The sequence below is a fragment of the Convolutriloba macropyga genome, chromosome 3 (genome assembly GCF_964194025.1).
Source record: "Convolutriloba macropyga chromosome 3, txConMacr16.3, whole genome shotgun sequence".
In the NCBI taxonomy this organism is placed as follows: domain Eukaryota; kingdom Metazoa; phylum Xenacoelomorpha; order Acoela; family Convolutidae; genus Convolutriloba; species Convolutriloba macropyga.
In genome coordinates, this window is record NC_134470.1 from 4,891,945 (window position 1) to 4,913,766 (window position 21,822).

The 21,822-nt window shown below is 35.6% G+C and overlaps 1 protein-coding gene across 1 annotated transcript in view; it reads right to left on the reverse strand.

Annotated features, from left to right (window-relative positions):
• Positions 1-21,822, reverse strand: part of LOC142335849 (misshapen-like kinase 1) — a 124,029-nt gene that overhangs the window by 24,586 nt on the left and 77,621 nt on the right. Inside the window, exons 25-28 of the mRNA XM_075384177.1 lie at positions 17,138-17,280; positions 9,632-9,710; positions 9,085-9,185; positions 4,553-4,702 (exon numbers count right to left, since the gene is read on the reverse strand). Of these exons, the coding sequence (XP_075240292.1) occupies positions 4,553-4,702; positions 9,085-9,185; positions 9,632-9,710; positions 17,138-17,280 (473 nt within the window). The remainder of the gene's footprint in view (positions 1-4,552; positions 4,703-9,084; positions 9,186-9,631; positions 9,711-17,137; positions 17,281-21,822) is intronic.

The window sequence follows — 21,822 nt, forward strand, 5'->3', positions numbered from 1 at the left end:
GTGACTCATTTTACCGTTAAATGATAGCTTTTTAAAAGATTAGAGAAAGCAGGGCAGGTATTAGAACACTTAGGGATCACGTTATTAAGATTATTAACTAGAGCAACACACTAAAAATTCTAGAGAAATATTAAGCAATTGATCGTACAGGAACGTACGCACAATCAATCGCGTTTGAAACTCTTGAAACTAAGCCTTTAAGTTGCGCAATATTACACCAGAATGCTTTAAAGAGTGTTGCCAACCTACATCAAAATCGTATTCATTCTAACTCATTCATCATAAATTGCAAGTGGATTATTTCCATGATTTCAGGGCATAGTCTCGAGCAGAATGCATCCACATAACTGTTAAACAAAATTAATTAGTCGATTATAAACAAAATTCTTCATTCCCCTAGTCTATAAAAATTAATCGAAATGCCGTAATTTCCATGCATTGCTAACATCCGAAAGGACACGTAATAATGATGATGATGACAATTACAACTCACGTCAATTGATTTCAAGTTAATACGTTGAGAATGTGGAACAAATTATATACGATCGATTAATTTGCTTCCCTGTATACGAATCAAAGATAATAATTTTCCAGTTCTTTCGAAAGTTAGCGCAACACGTCAAAACACTACCAAGATTGGTTAAGTTCTTCCGACATACTTTCATAATTCTACTTTTTCAAATTGAATGTAATTTGCTAATTTGCAATGATGATTGATTTCTGAAATTTCCAAGAACGTGTGCATCAAGCAGTTCTCTCCCAATTCAGAACCCTCTCCGGAAATATAGCCTCCAACTATTAATATTAATTTAGGGTTATGGGGGTGGGGGGCTTTGAATCCAGGTCCACTAGAGAGGGGGTGGTTCTAAGCTGGCAAAGAACCCTTCGTGCTAAACTACGACTGGAGAGTATTTCAGAGTTAATATACATCTATATATTTAATGATTTCAACCTTGGTAGTCGCGGCAATTTCACAAATATTTACCGTTAATTCCCGCAGTATGTAGTACTACTGTACATAGTTACAAAATAACCTCATTGTCTAAAGAACATTATTGAGCAAAATTTCCGCCCAAAACTCTGAAAACAGCTGCAAAGTTAGTTGAGTTGGACGGGAATTAACGGTTAAAGACCCATATGTTGAATAAATTGTAGCTCATTCAACAAGTACCACTTCGGAGCTAGTTCCTCTCTCGGAGGAGGAGGAAGACGTGGCCCACCCACTCAGGCCACCTCCCGACTTGGAGGGGGGAAGGGGTTGCACCTGAATTAATTCACACCAACATCACACCTGTCATTGGACCCCAATCATATGACAAATAACAAAATCACCAGTAACAATATGAGATCAGATCTAATATATCAACTACAGTCTGACTAAGCTCAGTTTCCAAATGGTGTTTTAAGGAGAGATTAGCTTTTTTTTAGTTGACACATTAGTCATAGTGCTTGATAAATCAGATGAAATTGATCGAAAAGGAAATGCAAACACGTTGGTGGTGACTAATGGAGGTATTGTGTCAGAAAATATATCTATTTAAATTTGAACAGGAGAACAAAGAGCAGTTAACGCTCTTTCGTTTATCACTCACATACACAGTGATGTAATTTCAGCAAACTCCACTCACCCAAACATGTTAGTACCAAAAAGAACCATGTAGTATACTGGCATCATTTACAGCTTGTTTTCCTCAAAAACAGTAGACGCCAACCAGAACTAATCGGCTATAATGTAGTTGCAAAAATAGTGGACTAACGTCAGATAAACTTGCGCGGGATTGAATTTGTTGGTAACTTCAGTGAGATGATTACGACAGAAATGCTAACCTCACTTGATAATGGGGGGGGGGGGGGGGGGGGAGGGGTGAAAATTGGAGGAAGAGGTTGTTTCAAGAGTGAAACAAAAAAGGAAAAAAAGAAGATGTTATAAAGAAAGAATTTTTTTATCTCGAAAAAAAAATCACATAAAAAAATTCAAATAAAAAACAGAAAATCAATATCAAAAAACCGCAAGTGAACAAAAACCACCAGCGAGAAAGGAAAACTTTGTTCAAACAAAAAACTAGGCCTAGAATGAACTATAAATGGATTGGGAAAACCATTTAGAAAAAAACCGATCCAAAAAACAGTAAAAATCAAAGTGAAACTGCCGCATGTGAACCAAAAACCACTCGCTTTTCGCTCCATTTCCTGTTTCGGCGTGACCAAAATCACTTCTCCAATTTGACTTCAAAAATCATAACATAGCCGGCAGATTGCCGGAATAGCTGCGAAATAGACTTGCGTGCCGTAAAATACAGATGGAAAAAGATACAGAAGTGAGTTGATAATAGTTATCGCCGCCGCCTATAAAACTTACAAGTTTATTTCAAAGGAGGTTGTTTTTGGGTGCAAAAAAAGTTTCCCTGTCGCGTCTCGAACCGGCGATCTCCGGATTAACAGCCAGTCGCCTTAACCACTCGGCTGTCTGACCATACAATCTGTTTTCTTACAATCAACTTTGTTTTAGGAACAGATTCTGGTTCTGAATAACCGCAATTTAGGTCACGCAGAAAGCGTGAAATCAAGCGCGAAAAAGCCATTTAAGCAGTGACGAGACAGAATGTTCTAGAACAAATGTAAAACGAAAATAAAGCGTCAGACGACGAAACAAAAAAAAACCAAGAGCACCGCAATATAGCTACGCTCAGCTTACAGCTTCGCAGCTATAAAAAATGGGTGAACAGATCTCAAAAAAAGACAGCGCCCCAATACAATTCAAATTCTTTGAATTGTAAAAAGGAGAGCGCCTAAATAATAGCCGTTTGAGAGGCTGACGGCGGCTATTAAAAACGGTAAGAAATTGAGACTATTTGTATCAAATTGCCTAATTTCTGGGCAAATTTCACTGGAAAGTTGTTTGTACTGAAGAAACTTTATTCAAATTTCAACACAAACATCCGACGATTACATTAAATTCCATTTTGGGTACCAAGAGCAGCAATAAAACAATTCATTGCGCTAAAATTAGCATAAAATATAAAAATAGTTTAAAAAAAGATCCACGGTAAATATACCCGGCAGATTGCCGGAAAATAGTAGCCGTTGACTCCCATAACTCTATTGGGATTGAAAGAAAAGAAAATATCAACAACAATTAATTTTTGTATAAAAACATTTTTAAGTGCGATTTATTTTAATGTCATTTCGTAATTGAACATACTCCTGTCTCTCAGTGAGAGGCTACAGGGTCCAGTATCAATACCAATAAGCATTACAGATAGTAGCTAAAACTTATGAGAACAAAGTTCAAGTACCGGGCATCTAAAAATGGGCTTTATGGGTTTATCCCGTTTCTATTTCTGACTTTGATATTTTTATACTCTCTTCATTTTGAATTGCTTTGCTGAGCAGCTGCTGTTCAAAAGGACTTTGAGCAGAATGCCAGAAGAGTGCAACTAGCCTAGAGAAGTCAAAAAGATTTCACGCAAAATGTCGAAAAAGCGGCAAAAATGGGTAGAGCGAAAAAAAAGTTCGACGAAAAAAATAGGAGCGCTGTAATAGCCGACTAAGATGAGAGCGGCTATTAAAAAGTGAAAGAAAAATAAGCGTAAATCCCATAAATTATAAAAAAAGATACAAAAATCAATAAAAACCTCAAAACTATTATTTTGGACGCACTAAAAATTTTAAAACAAACAAACAAACACCTTGAAAAAGAGTATGTGATTAAAAAATTCCTTCTCTCAGCTATTTTTTTCACATTTTCATTTCTCACTCTGTTTCAAAAGAAGGTATGACCACTCTTTTTTCTCTGGTCTTCAAGTTTGTTCACCTAAAAATCTTTTTCAATCCTTATTTAATATCTAACTTCGGGTTTTTTTTCTCGCTCATTTATCACAAAGAAAACCATAACAACTGAGTCGTAAAGAAATAAGCTCCAATAATTAGGAGAGGAATAATACCGGCTGAGATGAGAACGGCGGCTAAAAACGGCTCAAAAGAAGACGGCAACTACAAAAAATACCATATTAATTTCTTCCCATTTCCCATGTAGTAATAACATCAGTGTGAAAACTACAATGAAGTAACGTTCATTTAGTGAGTGTTTGAGCTTTTCGCAATTTCCGCTTCAAATTGACATTAGTCAATAATTCCTTTCCCTTTAACAACTCGAAAACATAATAACCGAATAACGTCGGACGAATTGCTCTCAAAAGAATGGCGGAGAAGTGATAACAGCCAGCGTAGGCCAAGGGGAGCAGGGGCATGTGAGCTAAAACTTTAGCTCTATTAAAACAGCATCGATCCTTACCGTTTTCGGGTTTCAACAGTATATCTCGTTTCTCATCCCAGCAAAAATTCAAATCTGTCAGGCAAAAAATATACAACAGAAAAAAATGCCACAACTTCATTTAAGCGCACTGAAATACATTGACAGGATCTAAGAATTGAGAAATGTAAAATCAATTTTGATCCATTAAAATATGTTTATACACGAAGCCCAGTTTTTCAAGCGCCAAATACCATCTCCTAGTTTATTTATTTTTATTGGATAGCTATTGTGACTAACATGTTGAGGGAGGTAGAGGTCAAAGCAGCGAGAAGAGTCGAGGTCGACTGCGTGAAATCCCCTGTCAGAGCCGTAGATCACTTTCAGTCTGTTCCCATCCTCTATCTTCAGATCCACAAGTCGAGGAGTGTACGTCAGATTCGGGAAAGACTAAACACGAACACGCTTACTAATTACTGACAAAGTTTTTGGATCTTTTCCGTTTGTGCCCTCGAGTACGTTATGCTCTCCCAGTTACAGAGAACGCGCTATTACATGGTAAATCATTTTGTTAAAATATGGCACGTGCGTCTGAGGGTTGTAAATAATATGCACCCACTAAGCTTGGGGGGGGGGGGGGGGCACAAACGGAAAAGATCCAAGTTTTTAACCATAGCTTGCAGCTTGCCAGAAAATAGCCACCGTTGACCCCCACTTTGCAATTGAAGCAGTTAGAGAAAAATTGAGGACAGCTGAAATGCTAATAAGTGTTCTAATTAGATTCGATAAAAATTGCGAATTCTGCCTCTAAATTGGAGAAAAGTGGGCTTCATACTATTACCATTTAGAAGTATACTCTAACGAAATTTGATAACTTGATGCACCGAGTCTTTAAACATTATTTTAAAAATTCATGCCGTTTCTAACAATTTCGCTTTTTGACCTTGCACGTATTTGCATAAAATTGCTGATGGAACCCTTAAATCCATTCAGTTGAAACAGTGAGGTGAGGTACGTCAGAACTCAAACCTTAAAGTGGATTAAGTACCGTCTCTCGCAACATGAATTTTTCTCGATGAATCGCATGCTTAGAGACTAGTAAGGCGTAAGAGATCTCAGTTTCAATTTAAGGTCCTCCGGGCGATACCTGGCTTTCCCGTTTTCGAGGAAAAAAGTAAAGGCGTGAGATAAAAAATCGCATTAAAAAGGACCGCAGGACTAATTTAATTCATACAAACTTCGTTTAACATACCCGACAGGTTGCCGAAAAATAGCCGCCGTTGATTCCCATAACTCTATTGGGATTGAAAGAAAAGAAAATATCAACAAAAATTGATTTTTGTATAAAAACATTTTTAAGTGCGATTTATTTTGATGTCAGTTCGTAATTGAAAATACTCCTATCTCAGTGAGAGGCTAGATGGTCTATTGTCAATACCAATAAGCATTATAGATAGTAACTAAAACTTATGAGAACAAATTTCAAGTACCGGGCATCTAAAAACTGGCTTTATGGGTTTATACCGTTTCTATTTCTGACTTTGATTTTTTTATACTGACTCTCTTCACGCAAAATGTCGAAAAAGCGGCAAAATGGGTAAAGCGAAAAAAAGTTCGACGAAGTAAAAAAAATAGAAGCGCTATAATAGCCGGCTGAGAAGATGAGGGCGGCTATTAAAAAGCAATTAATAAGGTAGAACAAATTTAAAAAACATATCAAGACAAGCCCTGAATTACAATTCATAAAAATTTCATTGACTAAACACAAAAACTAGACCTAAAAATGAATCGGGAAAATGCGTCAAGTTGCCGCATGTGAACATAAAAACCACTATCGAGAAAACTGCTCATATTTCAAGCAATGTTTTCTGATTTTAAAATTCGAGTGAAAAAAAGCACTCCACAAAACCACTCAATTTGTTGCTCCACTTGCTGCTGCGGCGTAAACAAAATCACTACTCCAATTTGACTTCAAAAATCACAAAATGTGTGTGTAGACAGATCTTAGAAAAAGGACAGCGCCCGAATACAATTCAGCTTCTTTTGAATGTAAAAAGGAGGGTGCGTGCCTTACCAAGAGCTTTTGACAGACTGACAGGGGCTATTATTTAAGACAGACATTAAAGATTTGAATAGATTTTGGTTAATCTATCAATCTTTCACAAATAACGCTGAATATAAATGATCGAACATAAGTGCACTCACGTCAGACGAACTGCTCTCGAATGACTGGCTAGGGGACATAGACTAGAGACATTTTATGGTGCAAAAACTTCGCACTCGGGAGGGGTTTGACGCGCGAGTGAGAGTCAGACACATTAACCACGACGGTACACGGCCTAAGTACGGTCATATCTAACAATCGGTTTTTTTAGCAACAGACTTAAATTCGGAATTCGCGCAATCCAAATCACTCAAAAAAACAACCGACTGTCGGGCGAATTGCTCTCAAACGACCGGAGAGCGGTTGGCTTCGTCAGTAGCCAGCCACTGTTTATTGAAGCTAGCTTTAGCTTGATTCGGCTCTTTAATTTTTAAAAGTTTTCTAGCCTTGTTAGTAAATCAACTAAAAACAGTTTAAAAATTTGCAAAATTTAAAAGAAAAGCTTCCAGATTTCGGAGTTCAAATTTTCAAACCTATTTTGTGTCTCTGGAGTTATGCCAAGTAACCCATCTGCCAGACTTGCAAAACTTTGTTGGCCAATAATGATCGATAAACTCAAGAAAAGGACAAAAATATTCAAAATTTTGACAACAATCGCAAATTTTAACAAAATCTAGCAAAAATTCAAGATATTTAAATCTTTAAAAACCATTTTATTGTTTCAAGAGACTATCCAGTATCCCTATCTCAAGCTTTAAATAGTTTCACTGGCTCAAAGATCCTTAAACTTGGAACATCAAATTTGAGAAAAATAAATTTTATTTAAAAAAAAAGCTAAAGCTGGATTCATTATTATAATGATAACCATTTCATTAACTCTAAAAACTAGGCCACAGCTTATCATCAAACCTTGGAATGTCCCTCTGTGGCCGGAAAAAACATACCCGGCAGATTGCCGGAAAATAGCCGCCGTTGATTCCAATAAGCATGATTGGGATTGAACGAATAGAATATATTGAAAAAAAAAAGATTTTTGTACAAAAATATTTTTTAAGTCCGATTTATTTTGATGGCATTTCGTAGTTGAACATACTTCTGTTTCTTAGAGAGAGGCTACAGGGACTACTATCAACACCAATAAGCATTAGAGGTGGTAACTAAGACTTATAGGAACGACGTTCAAATAGCGGGCATCTAAAATTGGGCTTTATGGGTTTATCCAATTTCTATTTCTGACTTCAATTTTTGATACCGACTCTGTTCATTTTGAATTGCTTTGCTTAGCAACTGATGTTCAAATTCACTTTTAGTAGAATGAGAGAAGAGAGAAACTAGCATAGAGAAGTCAAAATGATTTCACGCAAAATGTCGAAAAAGCGGCAAAATGGTAAAGCGAAAAAAAGTTTGACGAAGTAAAAAAAAATACGAGCGCAATAATAGCCGGCTGAGAAGATTAGGGCGGCTATTAATGATAAATACAAAAATATTCTAAAAATTGCAAAATTTTTTAACAAAATTGCTGATATAAAGATCTTGAAAAACATACTATTACATCTAGAAGCTATGCAGTAACCTATAATCAAACCCTAGAGGAGGTTATATGGCTCTTGAAGATGGAGACACCTAATAATGACAAAAAATTTCAAAAAAACTTGAAGAAACTGCAAGTTAAAAATTGTGATAAAAGTAGAAAACTAATCCATGGCCAAAAACCATTTTCCAGTAACTTATTAAGAAACCCTAACAGAGATTTTCTGTTAGGCTGAAAACCTTAATAATGACAATAAATGTCAAAAAATTGAAAAGAAATCGCAAGTTTCGTAAAAAAAATGCTTAAATTCATAGTTTTGAAATCTTAAAAAAACATTCCATTACATTTAGTAACCTACAGTAACCTAGGTTACTGTATTAGTAACTATACAGTAACCTATTTTCAAACCCCAGAGGAAGTTCATCGGCTCTTGAGGCTGGAGAAGCCTAAAAACCGACAAAAATTGTTAAAAATCTTGAAAAATGAATCAGAAAAATCGCTAAAATTTGTCAGATTAAAAGTTGAAAGTTAAAAGTGCACTCGGCGGCTGATGGGGAGGGAGGGGGTGGGGGCAACAGCGCAGTCGGGGGAGTTGGGGTAATAGTGCGGGGGGGGGGGTCAACAGTGGGGGTGTCTTCAACCTCTAAGAACCGCCCTTCACACCATAAGTATAAGTCTCCAAAACAGTTTGAGCTGAAACAGAGCTGAAAGGCTCTAAGAGCACTTAATACCCGCTGGGCGCTACCTGCTTATTCCGTTTTTGAGGACAAAAAGTCAAAAGCGTCAGACGAAAAATTGGTCAAGCGAAAAATTGCATAAAAAAGACCGACAGGACTAATATAACTGCTACAATCTACGTTTGAGAGCAATTAATCATTAACTTGAGCGTGAAAAAAATACCCGAGAAGTGAAATCAAAAGCATGTTCTCAAAAACAGACGCAAACCTTTACCATAATTGCTCTTCTAACTTCGTTCGAAATCAATTAAAAGATCTCAATCAAAAGATCACTTACGTTCAACAGCTCTAATTTTTCCTGAAGAGCATCAGCTGTCTGATGTGAAAGATATTTTATTCAGTCTGAGAAAAACCTCTCGGGACGATTAAACAGTGGTAACGGAGTCTTTACGTCCGAGTCCCACGATAATTCTAGAACTATAAAATGGGTACGATAGTTAAATGCAGCAATAGTAGTGACCTTGAACTGCATGAATTTGTTGTAGGGTCTGGGTGCCCATGCATATACTTCCACACTGTTCTTCAAACCAATCACTAGAAATTTGATCCTCTCATATTTTACTAAAACACACAACACATCCGATTATTTAAATTGACATTCTTCAACAACTCCCTAATGCGCACTACAGTCTTTGCTAAGCAGTTGCGCTTTTCTGCAGTCGTTGCGCTTTTCTCAGCTTTCACAATTTAGGTTCTACGTACAACCATACCAACTAGGAGGAGAGTTCCTAGAAATTCGACCAATATTTACTGTTTGAATTGATCTAGGATGTTTTTCTTTTATGTTTTTCTTACCATCGCACATCTGGATCTATTCTGTTTCCCCGCTCCCCCCCCCCCCCTCCCAGCTTAGTGAGCATCAATATTTTATTTTCTTACATAGTAACGTGCTATATAACAACATATAATTTGTAACTGGGGGTCATAAAAACACTGGGGGGGGGGGGGGACAGAATAGATCCGAATATCTATACATATTGAGTGATCATGTTTTCCAAATGTTTCACCTATTTTGAAGTGAGTGCATCCTTCAAAGTCTCCAATCTGCACATAAGATGGCTTGTGTTTCTCTTCACTATTGCGCGGCTGAAACAAAACAAACCAACTATTCAAAATCTGTTCCATCACCACAAACCAACATTGCAATTTCTGATAGAGGTTCAACACCATATATGAAAATACCCAGTAGATTCCGGAAAAATGATTGTTTTACAGCAAAAGAATTGCCGAGGTCGATTCTCTTCTGATTGTATTTCGTCCTTAGACACACTCCTGTTCTTAATGAGAGGACGTATGGATTAGTATCACCAATAATCAGTAGAATGTGTGACTAAAACCATTCAGAACAAAGTTAGAATCTTTTCCGTTTGTGCCCCCCCCTCCCCTCCCTCCCCCAGTACATTATGCACCCCCAGTTACAGAACACGTGTCAGTACATCTTAAATCAATATGTAAAAATATGGCACGTGAGTCTGAGGGGTGCAAATATGATAAGATACATCCACTAAGCTGGGGGGGGGGGGGGCACAAACGGAAAAGTACCGGGAAGTGAATGTACCGGGCATTTAAAACTGGGCTTTACCCCAATTTTTCAATTAGTTTTCCGATTGCGACGGTTCATTTCACATTCTTTTGCTGAGCAACTGCTGCTTAAAAGGACTTCGAGCATAATGAGAGAAGAGTGAAACTAACAGAGTGATGTACTTAAGATTTCATAAAAAATATTGAACAAGCTGTGATAAGGTCAAAGCGGAACAAATTTTTAATTGACGAAAACAGATACATAGCACAATAAATCTTGAAATACTATCAGAGGAATTGAAAAAACCGACCTTGCACACATCGTGATTGAAACAGGAAAACATAACCGACTAACGTCGGGCGAATTGCTCTCAAACGACCGGCAAGCGGTTGGTTTCGTCAGAAGCTAGCCACAGTTTATTGAGGCTATTATTTATCTTGATTCGACTATGCAACTTAGTTTTATAGCCTTGTTATTAAATAAATCAAATAAAAATCTGATGTTTTAAAAATTTGCAAAATACTGCAAAATTTAAAAAAAGTTCCGGATTTCGCAGTGCAAATATTCAAAACTATTTTTTTGTCTATGGAGTTATTTTAAAAAACCAATCTGCAAGACTTGAAAAAGCTTCGTTGGCCGGTAATGATAGTTAGACTCAGAAAACGAAAAAAAATACTCAACAAATAAATTAACAAAATCTTGCTGAAATATAATATTAATATCTTCAGAACATTTCCCTAGTCTCAAGAGACTGTCCGGTATCCCTATTTCAAGCCTTCAATAGTTTCACTGGCTCATACGGATCCATAAACACGGAACAAGATGATAATTTTCTGAAAATTTAAAAAATTTTGTGAAAAAATTGCTTGAACTTGACAAAAAAATGACAACAATCATTGTCAGAAAAGATTAGGCCCTGGCGCAGGAAAAATTTAAAAAGACTTAAAAAAAACTTGAAACAATTGCAAATATTTTTAAAAATTGCTGCTATCAAAATCTTGAAAAACATTCCATTACATCAAGAAGCTATGCAGTAACTTATAATCGAACCCTAGAGAAGGTTCCTCAACACTTGAGGCTGGAAAAATCCAAAAACAGACAAAAATTTTCAAAAAACTTGAAAAATGCAAGTTTTATCAAAAATCGCTAAAATTTTTCATATTAAAAAATTGAAAGCTAATACATGGCAAATATTATTTTTTCAGTAACTTATTATCAAACCCCTAAGGACGTTTTTGGCCCCTGCGTCTGGGAAGAGGTGGATAATGAAAAAGATGTCAAAAAAATGAATAAATTTGCACGCTTTGTCAAAAAAAAACAAAAAAACTCGTGATGTTAAAATGTTGAAATCATTCCACTACCACTAAAAATTATTCAGTAACCTATTATAAAAGCCTAGAGGAGGTTCCTTGATACCTAGCGCCAAAATTTGCAAAATACTGCAAAATTTAAAAAAAGTTCCAGATTTTGCAGTGCAAAAATTCAAAACTATTTTTTTGTCTCTGGAGTTATTTTAAATAACCAATCTGCAAGACTTGAAAAAGCTTCGTTGGCCAGTAATGATCGTTAAACTCAGCAAACGATTAAAAAAATGTTCAACAAATAAATTAACAAAATCGTGCTAAAATATGTGATATTAATATCTTCAGAACATTTCCCTAGTCTCAAGAGACTGTCCGGTATCCCTATTTCAAGCCTTCAATAGTTTCACTGGCTCATACGGATCCATAAACACGGAACAAGATGATAATTTTCTGAAAATTTAAAAAATTTTGAGAAAAAATTGCTTGAACTTGACAAAAAAATGACAACAATCATTGTCAGAAAAGATTAGGCCCTGGCGCAGGAAAAATTTAAAAAGATTTAAAAAAAACTTGAAACAATTGCAAATATTTTTAAAAATTGCTGCTATCAAAATCTTGAAAAACATTCCATTACATCAAGAAGCTATGCAGTAACTTATAATCGAACCCTAGAGAAGGTTCCTCAACACTTGAGGCTGGAAAAATCCAAAAACAGACAAACATTTTCAAAAAACTTGAAAAATGCAAGTTTTTATCAAAAATCGCTAAATTTTTCATATTAAAAAATTGAAAGCTAATACATGGCAAATATTATTTTTTCAGTAACTTATTATCAAACCCCTAAGGACGTTTTCTGGCCCCTGCGTCTGAGAAGAGGTGGATAATGAAAAAGATGTCAAAAAAATGAAAAAAATTTGCACGTTTTGTCAAAAAAAAAAACAAAATTCGCGATGTTAAAATGTTGAAATCATTCCACTACCACTAAAAATTATTCAGTAACCTATTATAAAAGCCTAGAGGAGGTTCCTTGATACCTAGGGCCAAAATAACTCAAAGCATGACAAAAATTTGGGGGGGCTTCTGGGGAGGGAGGCGGCAACAGTGGGGTGGGGGGCAACAGCGCGGTGGGGGGGGGCAATAGTGTGTGTGTGTGTGTGTGTGGGGGGGGGGGGGGGGGGTCAACAGAGGGGGAGCTCTTCAACCTCTAAGAACCACCCTTCACACTATAAGTATAAGTCTCCATCCCAAAACAGTTCGAGCTGAAACAGAGTTGAAAGGCCCTAAGAGCACTTAATGCCAGCTGGGCGCTACCTGTTTATCCCGTTTTTGAGGACGAAAAGTCAAAAGCGTCAGACAAAATCGCATAAAAGACCGACAGGACTAATATAATTGCTACAAACTTCGTTTGAGAGCAATTAAAAACATACCCGGCAGATTGCCGGAAAATAGCCGCCGTTGATTCCAATAAGCATGATTGGGATTGAAATAACAGAAGATATTGAAAAAAAAAGATTTTTGTACAAAAACATTTTTTAAGTCCGATTTGTTTTGATGGCATTTCGTAGTTGAATATACTTCTGTTTCGTAGAGAGAGGCTACAGGGGCTACTATCAATAACAATAAGCATTAGAGAGAGGTAACTAATACTTATAGGAACAACGTTCAAATAGCGGGCATCTAAAATTGGGCTTTATGGGTTTATCCCGTTTCTATTTCTGACTTCAATTTTTTATACTGACTCTGTTCATTTTGAATTGCTTTGCTGAGCAACTGATGTTCAAAATCACTTTTAGCAGAATGAGAGAAGAGAGAAACTAGCCTAGAGAAGTCAAAAAGATTTCACGCAAAATGTTGAAAAGGCGGCAAAATGAGGTAAAGCGAAACATTTTTTTATTCGACGAAGTAAAAAAAAAATAGGAGCGCTATAATAGCCGGCTGAGAAGATGAGGGCGGCTATTAAAAATAAGAAAAAATATAAATTGACAGCCTTTTTCTTAAATGTTAAAAAGTGTCATACAACTAACATTAATTTGGCTTCTAAATTGACGGCTCAAAAGCCTAATATTAATGCCAGCTAGCAACAGTTAAGAACCGCTGATACTCTAATTTATTATGACTCAATGACCGGGCATTGTCTGATTTTGCCCTTGAGCTTATTCGCCATATTGCGTAGATTTGTTTGAACGAATTCTAAACATCATGCAAACTATGTTAAAACAATGTTAAAAAGCACACAGTCTTTTATTAATTACACCAAGGGACGTAGTGACATAAACCAACAAACGACAGACACCAAAAATTCATCGAAACTGTTTGAAAGCAAATAGTGTCGAAGCCTAGCATATATTAGCAACAAATAAATGGCAAAAATTAATGGAATCACTTTTTAGAGCCGACAAAAGAGCAAATCAGGGCAAAAATACTGGCATTTTATTGAAACGCGCCGAAGTCCTCAAAACAGCAATTACCGACTGAACAATTTAAACAGGTTCACTTCTCACAAATTTGGAAATCATTGGCATCTGTCATCATTGATGAGACCAGCTGGCAGTGCAACAAAAAGAAAAAGGGCAACTCTCACAAACCACACAAAACTAAGTTTTACAAAAACCACATCGTCGAAGTCATGAAAATTTTTGGCTAAGAAACTGAAAACAAAACATGATCAACTGCGTCATACTAGAGCCAATCGAACCTAAATAAGAGAGTGTAAGTGACGAGACATGAACAAGAACAAATACGCTCAAAACACAAATTCAATATTTTAGAACTCAAAACAAAGAAATCTAAAGTCAGCTGCTAATTGAGGAATTCAAAAATGCAACTAAAAACCATCAAACAGTTTAATCACCTAATAGTATTTGCAAAGAAGCAACAGAGAACAAAGAAAACAGAAGCAGTCAAACTGCAGAACGTAAACCATTCTCTCTCAAAAACCAAACCAAAATTTATTATCGCCATTTTCTCACTCGACTTTAAAAGCAGATTGAAAAATTTTGCTCTTTTTACTACTCTAACGTGACAAAAATACAACTCAAAACTGACTTCTCATTGATATCAGTGCGAATATATCTTAAATCAGCGTCTCGATACTATCCAAAATACTTTGAATAACCAGAAAAAGTCCCACAATAAGAGCCGGCTGATAAGATGAGAGCGCCTATTTAAAACATTACCAACAGCCGATTAAAAACATAACCTACATATTGCTCTGTACCGCTAACTGGCAAGCAGTTGCTGGGTCAGTAAGTTGCTGAGACTTAGGGAGGCTAGCTTAAACTTAACTGAGAGAGGAACAAAATAGGAAAAGGGGGTGCATTTGGGGGCGCTTAAATTAGTGTTGACAGAGGTGTAGTGAGGTCAAACAACGCTTTTATGTATTTGGTGATTTATACACCTAGAAAAAAGTAAAGCTCTGAGAGAACTGCTGAGCAACTCATAACCCTCCGGGCTGCACCAGTTCATCCCGTTATGGAGGACCGAAAGGTCAAATGGTCAGACGAAAAAGATCGATGATAAGTCAGTAGAACAAAAAAATTGCAGAAAAAAGGACAAACAGGACTGATATAATTGCAACAAAATTGCTGTCCATTACTTCCAATTCTGAGGTTCCATTCTGCAGAAAAAGTGTCGGAACTTAATAACTTGTGGTTGTCTAAATGACAAAGTCAATGCTACTTCTAATTGCCAAAAAACTTGTTTAAATTTATCATTATGCTGCTTAACATCATCAACGAGGCAGCAACTTAAAACCAGCAAAACTCAGAGAGTCACGTGTGAAAAAGTCACTTGAAAAACAAAATTACTCGAATGTTAGATGAACTGCCCTTTAAGTGACAGGCGAGGCAATTTGAGGGTGTGCAATTTACATCGCTCGAAAATTACGAACTCAAGCGTGAAAAAGTTATTCAAGATGTCAAAGAGTGTTCTGGAACAAAAACGCCAGAACCATCTGCACGAAAAAGACACGTTTACAGTAATTGTTTCAAAATTTGCTCGAGAAATTGAATAAAATCTTCCACTCACTTCGGAAAAATGCTCTCAGAGACTGCTACGGGCTCGATTCTATTACAACCTGTTTCAGTATAAGTGGTGAGAATACGGACTCCAAGAGTATTTTGGGAGTATTTAGGAATATTATAAAATTTAAAGTGAAAACATACTCGGCAGAGTGCCGGAAAGCACGCGCCATTGATTCCTATAACGCCGATTTTCAAAATAAAATGCGAACTATTTTGATGTCATTTTTTAGTTGGAAATACTCCGGTTTCGTGAAGAGAGGATAGAGGCTAGTATCAATATCAAAAAACATTATAGAGGGTAACCAATACATATGTAAACAAAGTTCAAGTAGCGGGCATCTAAAATTGGGATTCACGCTATTATCTAGTTTCTATTTTTGATTTCATTTTTCGATATTGACTGCTAAGCTTGTCAATAGCCTGTTAAGAAGATGAGGTCGGCTGATAAAAATAACCTGATTAAAGCTGGATAAATCCCCTTAGAGGATGGCCAGTTAAAAGCGCCGGACAAAAAAATGGTGTCAAACTTTTAAGATTAAGAACAGCCCTTCATACCATGATATTGTCTCAATAAAGCAGTCTCGGTGAATCGCATACTTAAAACTGTAATACTCTAAAAGAGCTGCTCAGTCACTTACTGTCCTTGGGCGTTAGCTGTTTATCTCGTTTTAGAGAACGAAAAGTTAAAAAGGTCAGAAAACAAATCAGTCAAGCAAAAAATCGCATGAAAAAGACCACAGGACTAATATAATTGCTATAAACATTGTTAACCAGCAATTAATAACTGCTACGAACTTCGTTTGAAAAAACCAAGAAGTCAAACGAGAGAGTCATTTGACAGCAATAAAACCTTCAAGCTAAAAATTTGTAAAATAACACGTGAATCCAGATTTAGCCTTCTGCTGGGCTCAACCTCTAAAGAGTAAACTACTAATTGCTTCAATTCTTATGTAGCAATTTACTCCCCATATTTGGCTCATTCATATCAATAACTACGATTTCTAATATCATAAACAAAGCCGGCAGATTGCCGGAACAGCTGCAAAATAGAATTGCGTGCTGTATAATGCAGAAAGAAATAGATACAGCTATAAATTGAAAAGTTATGTAAAACTCAAAAATCTACGTAAAAAACGTTCAAAGCTCGTACGTCTATACGTATATATGACGTAAGTCTATTTTGCAGCTATTCCGGCACCACTCAGTTCTGTAGCTACTGATTGAGTTGTACGGTACTAAAAAAAACCAAAATTCTCACGCGGCCATGCTTTATTATTAAGTATAAACTATATAGGAATCGTTTGTTGGCCTTCAACGTGTACAAAACTTTAGTGTTAAAAGTAATTTAGAGAAGGAGTAAGTCATTTATTGTCAAAAAAATACTTATTGCGCAATTCAGATTAAAATTCACCTAAAAATAATTAGTTAAGATATGACGTCACGTTCATAAGCGCAGCAAAAGAGCAGCGTATGTACAGCGCAAAGTCGTAAATAAAACCTCTCCTTTCTTTTGCGTCATTGGAGCAGTAAACAATTTTAAACGAAAAAGAGCGTCAAAAGGCGAACCAAAAACCAGAGCACCGCAATAAAGCTTCGCAGAACAAAGATTGATGGTAGTGGGTGAGCTAGTGATGGAGAAGTTTGAAGTGAGGTTGATTGACTTACGTCCTGTCCAAGTATCTTGTAGTTGAATAGGTTGAGGTAGTATGCCCTGATCTTGCTCTTGGCTCCAGAGATGCTGATCATCAGGTTCAGGTTGGGCAAAGTGTCTATCAGTTGGAACTTCCTCCTCTTGATCAGAGGAGACACTAAACACACAATGTACACTAAATAATACAATTTAGGATTTTTCTGCTCTTTAAATTATCAGAACGTTTATTGTTCCAACATTTTTTTTTATATAAAATGAGAGAATATTTATGCGAGGTTGGCCTTTTTTGCTCAGTAAAATTTTCATTTTTTGTTTTGTAGAGAAAACATAGCCGGCAGATTGCCGTAAAATAGCCACCGTTGATCTCACTGAACGCATTTGGGATTGAAACTGTTATAAAAATAAAGAAAAATTGACGAGTCTAATATTTTTAGTGTTAAAAAGTGTTCTAATTTCTTCTAGTTTCCTTAGATTAGATAAATTTGTTTAATTCTCCTCTAAATTTGGAGATCAAAAAACTTAATAAAAATGCAATTTAGCAGTATACTCTGAGGAAATTTTATAACTTAACGCACGAGAAAAGTGGACGACAGCCTAAGTGTCAAAAGTGTCAATTTAGTCCGCAGTTTCATTAGATTCAATAAATTTTCAAGTTCATCTATATTGGAGGACAATAGGCTTAATACTAATACCAATTAGCAGTTTACTCAAGGAACTTAGATAAATTAAGGCTTCTAAGTCTTTAAACATTAATTCTTAGTGCCCGGGCTTTACTGGTTTATCCCGTTTCTTTTGATTTCCTGATTTTGCCTTCTGACCGTGAACGTATTTGATTAAAGTTGCAGACTCAATTCTAAATTCTATTCAGTAGAAAAAGAGTGAGTTAGGTCAGAATTCAAACGTGAAAAACGGTGACTTGTGTAAACCATAAAAAGGTAAACCGAATTTAAAAAAACATTGCAGGACAAGTCCTGAATTACAATCCAAAGTACTGATTTAGCTTTGACCTGACATAAAATCAGCCGTGTTAGATGTCCAATAAGAAAAATTAGTTTGACACCATTGAGATTAAGCAATTTTACCAGAAAAACAAAAAACAAGCAAGACTAAAAAATCAGATCTATTAAAGATATGGTCAAAATCAAAAACGAATTCTAAGAACTCATGCCACTAATTAAACTCCCTTGTTTCTCATCATCAACAGATGAAACCTGTCAAAAATGATGTCAAGTCATAATACAGCAAAAGATTCAATAAATACTTGCAAAACTCAAAATTTCACCAATAGTTTTTTAAAAGGGGCAGCGTATAAGTCAAAGGAAGCAAAAGCTATGAATTGAAAAGAATTTAAACAGAAAAACTTTTCCTAGAAACCAATGAAAACGGTCAATAATGAGACAAAGATATAGGATAATAAAGTTAACAACAATTTAATCGACTAAAATAACCCCTATTAGCAACCTATGAGGCCTGGTATTAATGAGAATAACCGATAAGACAACGAAAATTAAAGTACAAAACTTAAAAAGTAACTCACGACAAAAAGAGTGTCAGAGTATGAAAACTAACCAGCTATTAACTCGGATCATCAGTTAGGTTCTTTTGCGCCTCAAAATCAACCAATGAGACCTCTAATTGATGACACTTAGTGATAAGACAACAGAAATAATTTTTGAAAGCAGGCAAAATCATAGTCTTTAATGTTTTTTGACAAAAAAAGTGTTAAGATCAAAAAAGTTTCAGCTGCCCCTTGATGAATTCTAGCAACTTCAACTAGGCGCAATTAGAACATAAATGTTTCATACTAAAAGCACTCAAGGAAAAGAAACTCTTAAAACAGAAGTCAAATTAACGCACGTGAAAAAAACTCGCCCTCAAAAACCAAAATTGAGTTCAAACACCAACTTGATTCCACGTTAAAGGTTGTTTGAAAAAACTCACGCCTTAAACCTACTCTAGTTGTCGCTCCCTTTAATAGTTCAGCGAGAATAAAATCACGACACTAATTAGACTTCTCACTGACGTGAAAAAGGCGAAAAAAGCGTGAACAGATCTTAAAGACAGCACACACCAATACAATCCAAATCCTTTGAATTGTAAAAAAACAGCAGGACAAAACCTGACCAACAATTCAAAGAGCTTCCATTGAACAAACAAAAAATAAGACCTAGAATGGACTACGAATGGACAGGGAAAAGCATTTAGAAAACAATCCGTTAAAAAAAGAAAACACTGTAAAATCAAAGTCAAAATGCCACATGTGAACAAAAAACCACTAGCGGCAAAGCGAATTTTTATTTAAAGCCAATTTTCTCACTCTACTTTAAAATGGGACCAAAAAAATTTAACGCAGCAAAATTACACTTTACATGAAAATTTGTGAACAGATCAATAAAAAAAGACCAAATTCTTTGAAGTGTAAAAACGAGAGCGCCTAAATTAGAGCCGTTGAGAGGCTGAGGTCGGCTATCAAAAAGAGCACCATCGTTTCGTAGCTTGAAGATGCTACTTTTGAATTTAATTTTAGATTTACCAATTTTATTCCAGGGTGAAAAAGTGGAAGCTAAAAAATAGGATGAAAAATGAGAAAAGGAAGAGTTGAAATTACGTTGGGCGTAAGTGGGGATTAGAATAAAAGTGGCCAATTTTAAGCTTTTTTAAATGTATTTTTTGTTAATAGTTGTGCTGTATTAACAAAATTTGGTAGCTAAAGAAATAATACTCAAAGTTTCATTAAAATTATATTGATAGGGAACAAATCATAAGACAAAAAATAGAAAAACTATATTTTATTTTATTTTTGTTTTATTCGAGTTCTCTGATGTTAGCACTTTTTTTCTGAATTACACATTTTTCTGAAAAGGGGAACAGTTAAAATTGGACGAAAAATGAAAAAAGAAAGAGTAATTATGTGGGCTGTAAGTGGGGATTAGATTGATAGTTGACAATTTTTACCTTTTTAAAATGTATTGTATTGTTTATAGTCATACTGTATTAACAAAATTTGGTAGCTATAGAACTAATACTTAAGGTTTCATTTAAACTATATTGCTAGACTACAACTCATAAGACAAAAAAATGAAAAACTACAACTTTATTTTATTTCTTTGTTTTATTCGGGTTCTCTTTTCCTCTTAGTAATTTTTTTCTGAAATACACTTTTTCGTACTTCAATAGGAATTTGAGTGTATTCCAGAATGAAAGGGGAACAGTTCAAATTGGATGAAAATTGACAAAAAGAAGAGTTGAAATTACGTTGGCTGTAAGTGGGGATTAGATTGATAGTTGACAATTTTAGCACTTTGAACAGTATTGCATTGTTTATAGTAATACTGTATTAACAAATTTGGAAGCTAAGGAAATAAAACCTAATAATTCACGAACTATTTTGATAGGGAACAAGTCAGATAGGGCTCAAGACAAAAAACTAAAAAACTACAATTTTATTTTACTTTTTTAATTCTAGTTCTCTTTTCCTAATAGTACTTGAATAGTTCAATAGGGTTTTGATACCGCCGAAGTAGAACAACAAATTAACTCAATATGGGAGCACAAATTAATAATACGCGAGAAAAATTTTACGAACTTTGAAAGACTTCCTTTTTTTCTAACTTATAACATACTCAACAGAAACATTACACAAAGGAACAATATGAAAACACACCCGGCAGAATGCCGGAAAATAGCCGCCGTTGATTCGAATAAGCATGATTCGGATTTAAAGAATAGAAGATATTGAAAAACATAGCCACAGATTGCCGGAATAGCTGCGAAAGAATAGACCTGCGTGCCATATAATAGGGATAGAAACAAATACAGATCTAAATTGAAAAAAATGACGCCGCTCAAAAAACTAGGCTTAAAAACATTCAGCGATAAATTTATAAAGCTTGTTAAAATTCGTTCCACAGAAGCCTCTTATTAGGGACCTTTACTGCACATATGAGTTCCTTTGACCTTAAACAAATTCAAATTAAACTTAAGTTTTAAAGTGCAAAAGTCATTTTATTGAGTGAGGTAAGTCACGTATGATAAAAAAAATCTAATCACGCAAATAACCTAAAAACTTTCGCTAAAGCGAGTGAGAAATGACGTCACGCGCGCAAATGCCGTTAGTGAGAGGAAGAAGTCATTCAGAAAATTTGACTTTTCCAGCTTTGCTGTGTGAACAAATGTAAAACGAAAAAAGAGCGTCAGACGACGAAACAAAAAAATCCAAGAGCACCGCAATATAGCTATGCTCAGCTTACAGCTTCGCAGCTATAAAAAAAATTTTGTACAATACAGACATTAATACAGACATTAAATGTTTAATACAGACATTAAACATACCCAGCAGATTGCCGGAAAATAGCCGCCATTGATTCCAATAAGCATAATTGGGATTGAAAGAATAGATATTGAAAAAAAAGATGTTTGTACAAAAACATTTTTTAAGTCCGATTTATTTTGATGCCGTTTCGTAGATGAACTTACCTCTGTTTCTTAGAGAGAGGCTACAGGGGCAACTATCAAAACCAATAAGCATAAGAGATGGTAATTAAGAATTATAGGAACGACGCTCAAATAGCGGGCATCTAAAATTGGGCTTTATGGGTTTATCCCGTTTCTATTTCTGACTTCAATTTTTCATACTGACTCTGTTCATTTTGAATTGCTTTGCTGAGCAACTGATGTTCAAATTCACATTAAAAAGAAT